General features: G+C 41.1%; 1 protein-coding gene across 2 annotated transcripts in view; it reads right to left on the minus strand.

The window, feature by feature from the left end:
- Positions 1–11,014, minus strand: part of LOC115008445 (semaphorin-3F-like) — a 54,450-nt gene extending 43,436 nt beyond the window's left edge. For both annotated transcript variants that reach the window (XM_029432055.1, XM_029432054.1), the window contains exons 1-2: positions 10,717–11,014; positions 9,024–9,177 (exon numbers count right to left, since the gene is read on the minus strand). In XM_029432055.1, coding sequence (XP_029287915.1) covers positions 9,024–9,135 — 112 coding nt within the window. In that variant the 5' untranslated portion in view covers positions 9,136–9,177; positions 10,717–11,014. The remainder of the gene's footprint in view (positions 1–9,023; positions 9,178–10,716) is intronic.
- Positions 11,015–14,714: the final 3,700 nt, after the last annotated feature.

Consider the following 14,714-nt stretch of genomic DNA (forward strand, 5'->3'; position numbering starts at 1 on the left):
ACCACATTCTGCCATTTCTCCTCTTCTCATCTCTCGTTGTTCTTCCAGGACGGGATAGGTTCAGGGGGTTTCTATCCCACAGGCGTGATCTCGCTCAGAGGTCTGACCTTCAAACTCAGGCATTACTTGCCCGAAGCCACAGCAGCTAATGGAACATGGGGAATACAAATCCAATTGAAGCGAGATCAATCTGACAAGGGAGGCTTTGCTATTTACCAAGCATTTAAATCACGAACCTTGAAGGTGGGCTTTGTAATGATGTTAGCATCTGACTGAGTGCTCAGTTTTCACCAATTATGCATCCTGCAGAGAGTATGTATGTAGAGTGTATGAAGGTAGGAGAGGGCTGAAGCTAAAAGATGAAACCCAGCTCTGAAAGGAGCAGCAGGAGGAGGAGGAAGAGGAATGTTCTGGCTTTTTAAATCCAATGAGACGCAACTACTGCAGCCTCCCACAGGATCATGGTCAGGCTCAACCACAGGCCTAATTTCTCCCATAATCACATAGACAGCTATTTGTTCTGCATCCAACATATACTGTTCACACAGAGCATGATGACTGGACTATTAGTCTGAATCTCCCACACCTGAAACAATTCATGAGGTTGTGGGTGTTGAGGTTGCCCAGCTTCTGCTTAAAACACAACGTTGACCTTTAATTTATGAAAGGAAGCACTTCCCATAAAACTTTGCCAAACTGGCACAGAGCAAGCTGCACTACTTTGATCATGTAAACACTCTGCAAAAAGAAACATTTGTACTTTGACATCATTTTTGTACCGTTGATGAATAGATGCATGGTTCAGTACGCACTTTGGGCTTCAGTCCAAATGTTCGTGCCAAAAACACTTCTTCCAAGACAATCTGTATGACAATATGTAAGTGTGAATAAAGTCGACATTTCATCGAACCTTGCAGTGCGGGGTTATTGCCGGGGCATTGGCACGGAGCTGGACAGTCCGATGCAGTCACCAGCTGAGGTAAACCATCTCAACCGACACTCAAACACCGCTAATGGGAAGCAGACACACAATTTGTCCTGAGTATGCCTTGGTACACCCACACTCCTCTCCTCCTTCTCATTCTCAAATCCCTCCATCAATCCACGCTCTGGCTAAGATAGCAAACCTGACACTGATGCCCTGTAGTCCATTAGCACTCTCAGAGAGCCCCGTCTGAGTCTGCTCTATTGCTCCCTTCGCATTTTCCTCCACTCACCCCATCTTCCCGACAGTCCTCACTTTGACTCTTGCACTCCTTATCTGACTCTCTCCGTCTTTCTGTCTCTCTGTCTCCTTCCCTTCCTCCTTTCCTCCTGAGCTGGAACAAGACAAGCTCCTCGAGTTCAACATGTCAGTCCGCCTCCATAGGGAGGAGAACAAGTCTGTAGTCACTCATGTCAAATTCAGATAACAGTAAAGTGATGGGGCTGTCGAAAGTCCCCTTAGACACGTGATACCAACAATAGCTGCACAGATAACTTATCCAACCCTTCTCTCCTTTAATGTAATGTCAGACACACCTGTTATCACTGATATAACAAATCAGACAGTCTTTTCCTACAGTGTGAACTCTCCCTGTCCTATTTTCATCATCGATTAATCTTTTGATTATTTCTTAAATCAAACAATTAATCAGTTAGTCTATAAAATGTCAAAGAAGCTTGTTTATTCTGATTATTTCAAAACCAAATGGTGTTTTATTTGCACTGATATCAAAGTAAATTATGACATTTGAGAGGCTAGAGCCAGCAAATGTTTTGCATTGTTGCTGGATTAATCACTTTGAGAAACAAATAATCCATTATCAAAATTATTGACCGACGAATCAATTTATCAACAAATTGTTTCAAAACCGCTGACCTAGTTTCTGTCTAATCTAGACAACAATCAAAAGCCAGTGACCTTACTCACACAGATATTTTGAACTCTTAGAGTAATTCTTGTTATTTTATCATCATCTACAAAAATACCTTCTGCACGCATCACTTCGCAGTGCTTCTGGACACACTACAAACTAACAGATCTCATGATTTTGGAGGTACATAACATTTACATTAGATGGGCTGCAGCTAATTATTTTTTACATTATCAATCCATTTATTACGTTTTGTTTTTTTTATATAACATTAAATCCCCCAAGTAATTAATATAGAAATGATATATACAAACTGCGAAACACCACAAATCCTTAAATTTGAGAAGCTGGAAACAGAAAATACTTTGTAGCATTGAAGGATTAGTAGCTTGTTGTTGAAATCGTTGTCTGTGAACGTTTATTTGTTTTTATTGTGTACACAGTAGCACTGAAGGAATTGAGTATTATTTATGGAGAGAATGACAATAAATTCAACCTTGAACCTTGAACCAGAAACTAGAATCAACTGAACTTACACAAAAGTAGCTTTGTAAGTTGATCCGCATTCCTCATATGTGTTACCACTAGATACAAAACACACACACACACACACAAGCACACGACATAGTTTGTGTTCAAGGTAGTTTTCCCACCCCAAGTGTTTCCAATGGCCACCATATGAATGAGGTCAATGGCACTGCAGTAACAGGATCCCGACACTGACAGACAAATGATAATGAATGATAGCTGTCTGAGTAAACAAGTAGAGGGGTGCCCTTGACCCGCTGTCACCTTAATTTTAGTCTTGGCTGCAACAACCCCCCCAAACCCCCCCTCAACTCCCATACTTCTGCCACATCTGGAGGGCATGGTTAGGGGCTCCACACAGAGAAACCAATCCTTCACGTATTCGCCTAACCCTCCCCAACACTTTCACAAGACCGCAGCCTTAGAAAAGTCTATTGTTTTAGCAAATGTATTTTCTCGTTTGTCTTAACAAAGTCTCGAAGCCTCCACGGCGCTTCACTTAAGGATTTCCTGAGAGCCGACGAGACAGCAGACATCAGGGGAAATAAGCACAATGCTGTGATCACATCCCGCCTCCCGTCTGTGTGGAGAATCATTTGAACCTGATTCAGTTTGTGACGAGTGACAGGTAGACGCTGCTATGGCAACCAACCCAAAGCAGTGTCATATAACTCTTTACAGAAGCTATGCAAGCGTGTGAGCGCACACACACACACACACACACACACACACACACACACACACCTCCTCTCAGTCACTTTTGATTTTAAGAGCATCACCTATTGTAAGAGCCATCGCTCGCTCTCTAACTCTGTCTCTAACCACAACAACTGTCGTCCTCTTCAAACCCCCCCTCCTGCAGGCGGTGAGATTGATCACAGCCTGTTTATCAAACTGCCTCTAATAATGATTACAAATCACACCTCAAAACATTATGGGCTCCGTAAAGTGCTCAGAAGCCCGGCAGGAAACAATTATAAAGACTACACGAACCTCTTGTGACTCAAAAGTTAAAGTTTCACCTACTGAACCAAACTTCTACCTCCATCATTACCCAACTATACAGGCGCTTTGCTTTCACTGCATGTTTGTTTGGATCTTCAACGCATCAGAGGAAGACAAGCTTACTCTGAGGAGGCTGGATGAGTAGATCTGCTCCTCCCCCGTACAAATAATAAAATATATGATTAACATGCCTATTAGCTAAAGACTGGAATAATAAATAGCAGTGATTACGGTTTCATTTGGATGTTGTGCATTTGTATCACCACAGGGGGAGATTTCCCAGCTTTAATAAGTGCATGGGCTCTGCTTGCCAGCTCAGAAGAAATATTCAAATTGCAGCAAACTGTTTTCAATCTAGAGCTTTTCACTGACACCATTAAAAGAGTCGAGGAGAAAGCAGTTTATTGAGTGAAGATGACTAAAAAGGGCTTCACTGGAGACACATGATTTCCTTTCAAGCCTGGGATCTAAGTTACCACTGCACTTACTGCACGTTTGCTGAGCTAGTATACACAACCTTTCTGTGCATGTATCCACCCACTCCTCCTTTATATAGCCCCCCTGCTTCCTCACCTTTGAGCCTTCCTGTCAAGGAAAGTCTGGGCACTTTGGAGACCCCCTTCTCCCCTTTCGCCTTTTGAGTGTACTAAAACAGCTGCTGTGGGCGGCATACTGCATTGGTGCTCTCCTCCCTCGCCTCACACTGACAACCTCTTACCAACAAATAGAGAGGGTGTGAGCGTAGAGTAAAGTTAGAGGAGGACGACGAAAAGACAGAGGAGGAGCAGGAGATAAAAAGAAAAAGAAACAGAGAGGAAGGACACTATATTTAGCACTGGAGCTGTCGCCTTCTGTTTTTCTCTCCTGAATAATCATAGTTTGACAGCATGTATCCTGCGAGCAGAGGTTGCTGGGATGCACTACCCCCCCTCCCCTCCCCTCCTCCGTCAGCAGCATCTCTTGAGAGAAAGTAGCAAAGTATTGTAGTAATTGCTGCAGGCTTGCGTGTCACAGCCACCACACATGAGTCTGTGGAAACATTTTTGCAGTGTCCCTTACATTCTCTCACGGAGATAATGCATGACAGCTTTGGACTACTTCGCCAACAGGTACAATGTTGCATGTGTGATGCATACCAAGAGAGCAAACTGCTTTAAAGTAACACGACTAAATGACAATTATAAAATGCATTCTGGCATCCAGACAGGGACAGTAAAAGGCTGTGACAAACTTGTTACCCTCATGTACCGATGACGATTATCTGCTGGGAAATAAATAAACAAGCACAGCTGGTAGGTAGAGGGGCACAGAGGATGTGGATAGATCATACTGCATGCAAGTGGTTCAAATGGTGCACAATGGACTTGTGTGAAGAGATTAATTGCTTTTGTGTAAAAACTAGGTAACCAGTGATGCTGCTGGTTTCTGCTCATTATTTAGTTTAGAAGAAATGTTGCTTCTTTACGGAAGTTTTTTTCTGAAGCTTTAACTTATTACACTACTTTTCTTTCATGGACAAAACATTAATGTTGCTATTGTTTATTGTATACAGTAGGAACATGTCCATTTAGAAAAAAACAAGCCGACACAAAATCCTCATTTAAACCATTAGCCACAAACAATCGGTCTCCATTTTCTCCACGTTTGGGCATGTTGACCACCTCCACACCCTACATAAATGTTCATTAGGCAAAGCAATAACATTAGCGCCTCACACCGTAGATCATTGTTATAATCATTGCATTTTACCGATAGATGAATGATTACATTGCAGCAATCTGCCAAGGATGTTTCCCTCTGCAATGCATGTCTCATTATGTTAAACATCTCTGATGATGCATTTAATATGATACACTGTAATGTGTAACGTGGTCTGATAATGTGACTAATTAATGACATTACTTGTGTAGCTGAACAGCAGGAGGGTTTCTGGGTTATGAGAACAAGCAATCTCCCTAGTGATTAGCCAATCACAGTAGCGGGTTACATACAGCCCGTTCACCTTTGTTTGAAGGAGACAGATGAAGACAATCAAAGCAGTTAGAACAATGTGTGCCTATATGATGGTTACTTTGTATGCTTTCTCTTTTACATCAGTGGAATTGTTACATTAGGCAGCTTGTCGGTCAGGTTTGTCTGGACTACACTGGCCAGAATAAAGATCCATCCAGGGTATAGCCAGGGGTTATGTGCTAGCAGACAGGTTAGCTGTGTGTAAGCTTTTAGCAGCCTATTGATTGCTGAGACTTGATTGCTGCGAGGCTTGGCTGAGGCACTTTGCTCTGTCTCCAGTGTCATGTGAGGAGGCTGGGCAAGGTGCAAAGAGATCAACTTTGCTTTAGTATCCTTCTTACAGTCTGGAGAATTTCAGGTGTAATATCTCAGGGCAAGACGAAGATAATTATGACTAAAATACGTTCTCTTTCACCAGCGAAGTCAAAAGAACATCAACAGGAAGACCACCTACATAGGGGAATGTCACAATGATATAACTTGAGGAGAAGACAAAGGGCTTTTCTCATGTACTATATATATATATGCATAAATCTCCCTATAGAAGATAATCTGTGTAGGATGAGGTCTATTGTTGTAGAGAACAAGCTGTGAAGTTCAAACTCAGTAGCAGATCCTAATTATTCAAAGAATAAAAGAGATGGAGGACATCTAGCCATTTCTGATCTCAACCCTGAAAAATGTCGGGTGAGATGAACCGATAGTGGATTCTTTGTTCTGCCGTGAAAATCATCGACACATTACGTGGGACAAAAAGACTGTCGAGGAAAGTGCAGAGGTTGGAGTAACCTTAAAATCGTCCCTCAGAATTGCCTGGCTTTGTCTGGCTTTCTTCCCAGAGCTAACCTTGCACCCAGGTGTTCCACCGAGGTCTAAAGAGGCCGAAGAAAAACAAAGTTAAACACTTTCAAATGGGCCCGAGGATTAGCGTAACAAGCTATTACTTGTTAATATGGTGCCATTCTCCCACAGTTTGAGGGCAGTTAACCTCGGGCTGTGACTGGCTTCTGTTTGAAGGGTCACAACCTCGCAGAGCCCCACGCACTAAAATAGCACGTGATTATAGACCTTGTTTAAAAGTAAATATAGGAGTTCTCAGCAGCTGATCTAAGCCACCCTTAGCCCGCCATTTATGAGAGAGAGAGTACACCTACATAACTTTGACCTTTTGTTTGTATAATCTCATCCGCATGTTCAATAACTTTGTTTGTTTGAAAAAGTTTTGAATGAATGTATTACAGAAAGTAAGTTACAGCGGAGAATATAATTGAATTATACTAGTTTTTGGGAAACACACCATGTTTAGTTTGAGAGATGCATTGCAGCCTAGTGTTTTTTAAGTGTGTGTGTGTACTTGTGTAACTCTTTTGATGTCTGGGTTGATGATCTATCCCTATGAGCTTTGAATGGACATTCCTTTGGTCTTAGCCTCTGTTTGCTCCCTCGGTCCTTATCACAGTTCATAACTCAGCATGCACAAACACATTCAGTATCTAGTTTAGGAACCTCAAAGGACAGAATTATCAGCTTTGGTTGCTTATGGCTGTTTACTTTGTATACTTTAAGTTTAAGTGATCTGGTGGTGAAAATGTAATTACTAGATTTTATTGAAACCTGCAGACGTGGAGCTTGAAAGTTGAACAAGAAAATAAATAGAATAGAAATAACACACAACAATTGCATAACATTCACTAGTATAAATCATTTTATTTATTGAATAAAATAGGGAAATAATTAAAACATTCATATTAATTAAAAATATGTTCAAAATAAAAATAAAAACTACTACCTTAAGTTATAAAGAGCCAAATAGTGTAGGATTTTCCTCGGAAATGAAACTTAACCTGCTATGTCACTGTGATGTTACATGTGATCGGATTTGTTCTGGCTTTTATGCATGAAAATCTGAGAGCTTTTAGTTATGCAGAGTTCCAGGAAAACTGTACAACCAGTACAGAAGAACAGTGTATGTAGAATAGAAATCCAAGGCAAGTGTTCATAGCAGATGGTAACGCTTAAATTTAGTACTAATACTGCATACAGATATTATCATTTTCCTTTAGAAAAAATGTGTGTGTATCTCTGTATATAACCCGATAGCCTAATAAAGGGCAAACTAATTGAAAAGCAAAGACAAAGTGTTGGATCTCCTGTGTCAAAGTTTTGGATTTAAGCCAAAAGCAGCAACATCTTCTGTGCAACTTTATAAAATACAATTAATCAGTGGGAAGTGATACTGTGTGTAACCTTTATGGATAAACATGTGAGCTGGGTCACACACAGAAGCACATTCAGCAAGCCTATATTTGTAGCTTGTCTTCTTGTTTTGTTTTATCATAAACATCTAAATGCTTATTAAAAAATTACCTTGGATTATGTTATCCGAAGGCTTTATTACGACAAATCTGTGTGCCAGCAGTAGACAGATATCATGAAACCTAAAGCCATTATTTGGTTAAATACACTGGCACATGCACAATTAATAAAAAAAAACCACATTACAGAGCTATTCCCAGCAGTACCAATACAATTAGGGAATGCACAGCTTAGGGTGCATTTCCATTCTCCAGCTATCTGAAGTTGCTCTGCGAGGCATAAAGTAACCTCCAAAACTAATTAAAAACAAAAAAGGAACTCAATTAAAAGACGTAGAAAATAAATGAACTGTTTTCTGCCAAGTAAGTGTGAGACCAGTGGAGGGTGAAATCCAACTCGATTTAGAGACAGAGAGAAAGAGATGGGATGGTGAGAGAGTAAACAAACAGGTAAGCAAAGATATCTGAGCAAGAGGGAGTGGGTAACAAAGCCCTTCAGTTTAAAGTTTCAGCTTAGCAAAAGACCATGAAATAACAGCAGACAAATGAAAGCAAATAAGTTCATTCTGCTATTCCAGAGACAACTGGATATGACTAGAAACGCATTACAGACTGTAGATGTCATAAAAATGATTTTCCACAAATATTTCATACGGGATTTCAATGACTCGATTGGGAGAGAAACCTCCAGTTCCCATTTAGTAACCTGCTGACGAATGCTTATTAAAATCTTCTTCAGAGGCACTATAAAACCTCGAGAGCTTTACATGGACACGATGGCAATGCCGACGCTGGACCGACAAAGCACTAGAGACTGCACCGCTGAGACCTATTTCAACAGGACAGTTTGAAACACACAGGGTCTCATGTGGCACTGGCAAACATTCATAACATGCTGGATCTGCGCCCTGAGTGTGTGCCCAGCCAAGTGTTAAATCTGACTTGATTTCAGAAGGGAGCCGAGGTCGCACAAAGGCCTGTTTGGGGAACTAATGGCAGCCAGGCGATTAAATGAAGACATATTCTCTCGTCCTGAATAGTCAGGACAATCAGCAGCACATCTCTTCATCCCTCTCCTCACGCCTCTCACACCAACACAATCAAACTCTCTGTTGGGCAGTGACGGAATAAATGCCAGGCTTGCCAAGCCCTGAATTCAGCTAGTGCCAATAGTTTACCCATAACAAGACCTAGAAATAAAAGACTGATGACAGAAGCGACCATCACACCGGTGATTATGTCTTTAGAGAAACATAAAACTAAACAAACTGGGTCACAGACACGGCAAGTATTTCGAGTGCCTTACCTTTGAAGGACAGGAAGATCCTGGGAGCAGAGAGGGGCTCGTTGGAGGCGGTCAGTGCCCCGGACGATAAGGCCAGCAGGGCCAGCAGCCAACACAGTTTGTCCCACAACATTGTCCCTCTGTTTGTTAACAGGGGAGAAGGAGAGTCCAGGAGCTGAGGGACAGAGAGGGGTGAGCATCAGACAATAAGCCTGCACTTTCAACTCAGAAAACCAATTCTCGGTCACTGAGCTACAATCTTATAGCTTTATGGTACTTACAATAAGTCATACACTGACAACACAGAAGATCAAGCAGGGTTTGAGACACTAAGCTAAAAACTGGATCTGTTATGTAGCCTTCTATATCTGCTGTACATTGGCTGTTGGTTGGATATGAGGGAATCAAAAATGCTTAAAATATTAATTCTATTACAGTGTGCAATAGACCAAGTAACTTCAAACCCTGTGGCTTGTAGGAGTATGGAAAGAAACTGCTGGTTCAGCTTTGATTTTCCATCATTGATACCGGATTTTATGAAGAATCTCCCATTGTAACGTGCCTCTTCTAACCGCCCACGGTTATTCTTGCATGGTCTGCTTCGGTGTGTGAATGGACAGAGTCTCCTTCCAGCTGGGAGAGCCAGAAGGAGCCACCGCTGCTGCCCTCAACTACTTGTAATACATAGGTTACAAAACGTGATTGTGAAAAAATGAATACTTGGTGAAGAATTATCATTCGGCTACTGTTATACAACAAGCACTGAATTTCACCAGTAGTGCATGGAGTTGCTCGTTAAACCTGGCGCGCGCAGGCATTACTCAAATCACAAAGCGCATCAACACTGATATGAGCCACAAAGGGAACTGAAGTTAATAATATCCCCATAAAAGGATTATAAGGACAAGTTATCAGCGTGCAGACGAGGTGACAAAAAAAACTGCCACGTTTTGAGACAATAAAACAATTTCAGCGAGGTTGTTCTGCTGTGATTATCCAGGCATGGCATGATCTACTCGTAAACGTGGATCTGAGTCTGAGGTCAAACTGTCAGTGAGGGTTTAAGATCAAGTTCCACATTGAGCCCTAAGGCACAACTCCAAAGCAGACCGTTAACCAAAATAAAGCGTGACTGGGCTTTGAGTTATGAGGACATGAATATGAACCACGTGTCATTTATAAGAGGATTTTAGATTGTGAAAAGTAGCATTGAGGACTAGTGACATGCATTCAATTATATAGCAGATTATGGAGATACAGCATCACTTGCAGCAAAACAACTTTCAGTGGCTCATAACTTACATTGACCCCCCCCCCCCCCCCCCACACACACACACACACACACACACACAGACACACACACACACACACACACACACACACACACAGTTGTCTTTGCCCTTGCAGCTTTGAAATTTGTATCTGAGAGTATTGCTAATTTAAAACTACCTCCCACGCGCCAGAGAAGACACCAAAAAATAAATATGTGCGTCTGTTGCTTAAAAATAATCAGTTCCAAATAAATCAGGGGAAAAAATAATTTGACAGAACTTTAAAAAAAAGATTTAAAATATTAGAGCCGTAATCTTGCAGTTTGCATCATTCCTTTTGCACGATTCCACCAAATCTGTCTCCCTACTGATTTATGAGCACATCTGGCTCAATACAAATAATTAATCTGACTTATCAAAACAGCACTTGCATTATAACATACCTTCTATTTCTGTCCAGTGAATATTGGGATAAAGCTCGCCAACATTTAAAACCATCCACTCCGGATCCTTTGAGCTACTCTGTCCGCACGCAGGAGTATCAGTGTATCCGCCGCAGATCCTGCACGATTATCCCCAGAGCCAAACAAAGCTGGGATTGAAATTAACTTGACGCATCCGCTTTAACTTGAAGTGATCTCAAAATTGCATCAACAGATTCTGTATTTTCCACTGAAGGAGGTTAGAAACAAAGAGTTTTTTTTCCAGGAGAAGAGTGGTGGAGAGGACCGTCTTCCATGCGCAGCGCCGCTCAAGTGTGTAGTGCAGGAAAGCGGCTTCTGCAGGTGGATACGCTGAGGTCTCCCCGGCAGTGGACACACCCATGGGGGAGGGAACCTACCTTAGCATCCCTGCGCTCCGTCCCGCCCCAAAATTTAGCACAAAACAAGTCTGCTCCGCATCTTCTGACTTCAGAGAGACTCCAGAGGTAAACTCACTTAAAATGATAAATAACAAACCATACATGGGGTAACGCTGGAAGAGTTGTGAAGATGTCATGTTCACTTCAACATTAGGCGGAGTTGTCAAAAAATATTCTGCTACAAACAAAAATCCCCTTTAAAAAAAAATTAAACATCTGTTTTTTAAATCTGGTTTATAGACTTTAAAAGCATTTGGCCACAGATATGTGTTCATGCGTCCTCAGTGTTTCTAAGTTTTTCCCACTTGCCAGTAATTATCATATCATATCTCCCATATATTCAGACTTGGAATTTGGGTTTTTAATGTTTTCTTAAGTGTGGGAAGACATTTGCATTTAGGTTGCTTCTGCGCTCATAGTATGTCTGTGCGATTTGTTCCTCTGAAGTTGAGGCATAGTGTTAATAAATACTATAATAAAACCTAAAGCCTTTCATAGGATATGACTGTGCAGTTTGTTTTCATTCCCATTAGCATGTGTCTGTCACCAAAAGGTAGACATATTAAGATCAAGATTAAGATAAAGATAGATTAAGACAAAACAAGCAAAGGCATGCATTTTTGCAGAGCTCTCAAACACTAAAATTTTTGTAATACAAATATTCCCTTTATGACTTTATTGCAGAATAAACATTGCACAATACACACCAACTTAATTAAAAGAGACATGGGAACGTGTGTTAATGTGATGTAGGCTTATTCTTTTCTGAGAAAAGACCATATCTTGCTGTGACAAATTCTCAGCCTTGAAACCTGTGTGTCCAATGTGCCTGCAACTTTAAGGTCTTAAATGCTGAACTCAGATGTTTCAGTTCTGATGCTTTTTAAGAGGGAGAGCTTTTCTTTTGAATGTCCAGAGGAAGCTCGACTATCAAAATAGAACTGAGGTCATTTCACAACTTGATTAGCTTGTGACTGCCAGCTACTGATTTTTATTTGCTGACTGGTGCCAACATGGAGTTGTGCTGAGAAGCTTTCTGATGCCAGGTCTGAGCCAAACAATTGTTCAGTATCTGCTGGTATTGGCAGTCTCACAGTATGGAACAGTGTTTGCTTTTTGAATGAGGCATGAATCACTTTTTACTCAGGAGGAGAAGAAAGAATAACCAAGCCAACAATGGTTTCAGATAAGAAGAAACATTTTTATTTGATGCAAACAGCTGCTGCGTGACTCTTCTGCACAACAGGAACGTGCCTGCATGTTCGCTTAAGAAACAATTGAGAAGTACCCAAACGGAGATAAGGTAGATTTATTCCGACACCTCGACGACCTGACAGAGGATCACTGGCTCTCGCCTCAGATAGGCATCAGATATTCATGGGCAAATGGAACCTTAAATCTTTTAATCTCACTTCATCCCTCCCGTGATCACACTGGCTTATTTTGCTTCTCATCCAGTCAACGCACAACGCAGCTGAGGCCCAGTGTGCATGCTTATTATTCCATAAATGATAAATACAGTAGCGTAGGTTTCATGCATGTCTTGGGCACGTTACTACTTTAGCAGAAACTTATAAAATCAGATAGGAATTTGGAGGATACAATGACTTTCTTTCATTGCTTCATGGCTGTGGAGCTGATTTACAGTTTCCTTTGTGTGAGTGAAGGATAATGTTACAGTGACAAACCTGCAGCACCACACAACCGACTGGGTGGTAATTTCCCTGAAACTTACTTCTGTACTCTATTTAAAATAACCAATTTGTTTATTAATGACTTAACAGGTTTATTTTGTCGTTTATTTTTGTCAAAAATATGTAGAGCCTGTCTTTTTTCCAACCTTTGTGTTGAGGGGGAAAAAATCGGATTCATAACAAAAAGGCATCATCATGCTGAACGGGGACAAAAAGAAAGCAGATCTCTGGCTGTGACTGAGTTTTTCGTCCTTTGAAAGATGTCTTGGAAAGACAATCGTTACATTAGTCTATGCAAAAGAGGCTTTGCAGTGTGACTCCAGGCTTTGATGCTCGTAGGAAAGGAAGAGAGCTCAGCATCAGCATTTGCTATTAAAAGTGTTAAATTTCCCTTGATACCAGCAAAGAGCTCTGGGAAACAATTACCTCCACACCGACAAGCTCATGCACACAAGGTGGAAGATATTGATATGTTTCAGTCCATCTGAATATTGGAAGATCTTGAAAAATCATCAGACTCTTTCTCTCACTCAACATATGCAGGTGGGCGTTTGTGTTTGAAGGGTGGTCTGAGTGTAAAGAGCCAAAACAATAACAACTTTCATAAATATCTAAAACACAACTCCCAATCCCTCAGGACTCACCAAGAATAAATCAGTCAAACAATAAAAATCTCTTTCTCTAAATCTTCATACATCAGCAATTCAAACAATCGCCAATCAAAATGTGTGTGGACCAGCCAAGTTTAATTGTGTCATTACCAATATTCTTTCCCAGCTCTATTTATTCCTATTTTCTCTCTTTCTTTTTGTGTGTCTTCCCTTCTCTGCCTTGTAGCCAACAGCTGCATGTTGTTTCCTATATTTCTTTTTAATCAACAATATTATTCCCATCTTCAGGCCTCTGGTGGCCTCACCATCTGTCACTTGCGTGAGACAAGAGGAAAGCAATTATTGAATCCTGGCTTTGAGGAGCGCCCGCCTTCATAAAAGTCCCTCATGCCTTCCAGTTTTTCCTCTAGCATTGCTTTCTCTAGCAGCTATCTGAGGGGTACAATGTGAAAGATAAAGTTGAAACCAAAGATCATCATTGGGTGCCAGACCACATTTAGAGCAATTCTGCGAAAGAAATATGACGTTAGGGTCTTTTTGTTCTGCAGAGGAGATGCCAGGTTTATAAATCTGAGTTTGAACACTGCTGATGTGAGACTTTATTCTTCTTTCTCTTAAGAAGTTTTATGTTTGTTACAGATATTACATCACTTCATTTCAAATGCTTTGCTTTTATCTGCCAGACTAAACCTGCCAGTTTTAACAACAGGAGTTTGACCTCAAGTTAATCTATTTAAAAATGTTGTCATTTTCCTGGAGGGCATGAAGGCAACGCTGCATAGATTATTATTATTATCATTCTTACAGAGTCCTCCAAGGATTGCTCATAAGCACCACTTTACATGTATTTATCCGCTGCAACTCTATAGCAAGGAATAAATGCACTTCATTAATATTTACGTACTGTAGAAGACACTGGTGGTTTTCATGGAAACAGGTGCCAGTGGGGAATAAAATCCAGACAGTATAGGAGCAGAGGTCACTCTCTCATGTTAGTTTCATTACATTCAATACCTTTTTCTCTAACCTTTTACCATCAATGACTCCACCAGGCACGGAAAAGTAATTATTAACAGGCTGTGACAACCTTAACCTCTGCTGGCTCCACCACATGATGGGGAGGCAATTAACAGATGTTCATTACTGATGAGGTGAAGAAACAAGTGCACCCGCACACTGCTGCGCACATCTGCATGTACACCCACATCTAAATGACACGGGCAGATGTGAGTGCACACAATTGACCATGCACATTACACACACACACACACACG

Source organism: Cottoperca gobio, chromosome 5, assembly GCF_900634415.1.
Source record: "Cottoperca gobio chromosome 5, fCotGob3.1, whole genome shotgun sequence".
Taxonomy (NCBI): domain Eukaryota; kingdom Metazoa; phylum Chordata; class Actinopteri; order Perciformes; family Bovichtidae; genus Cottoperca; species Cottoperca gobio.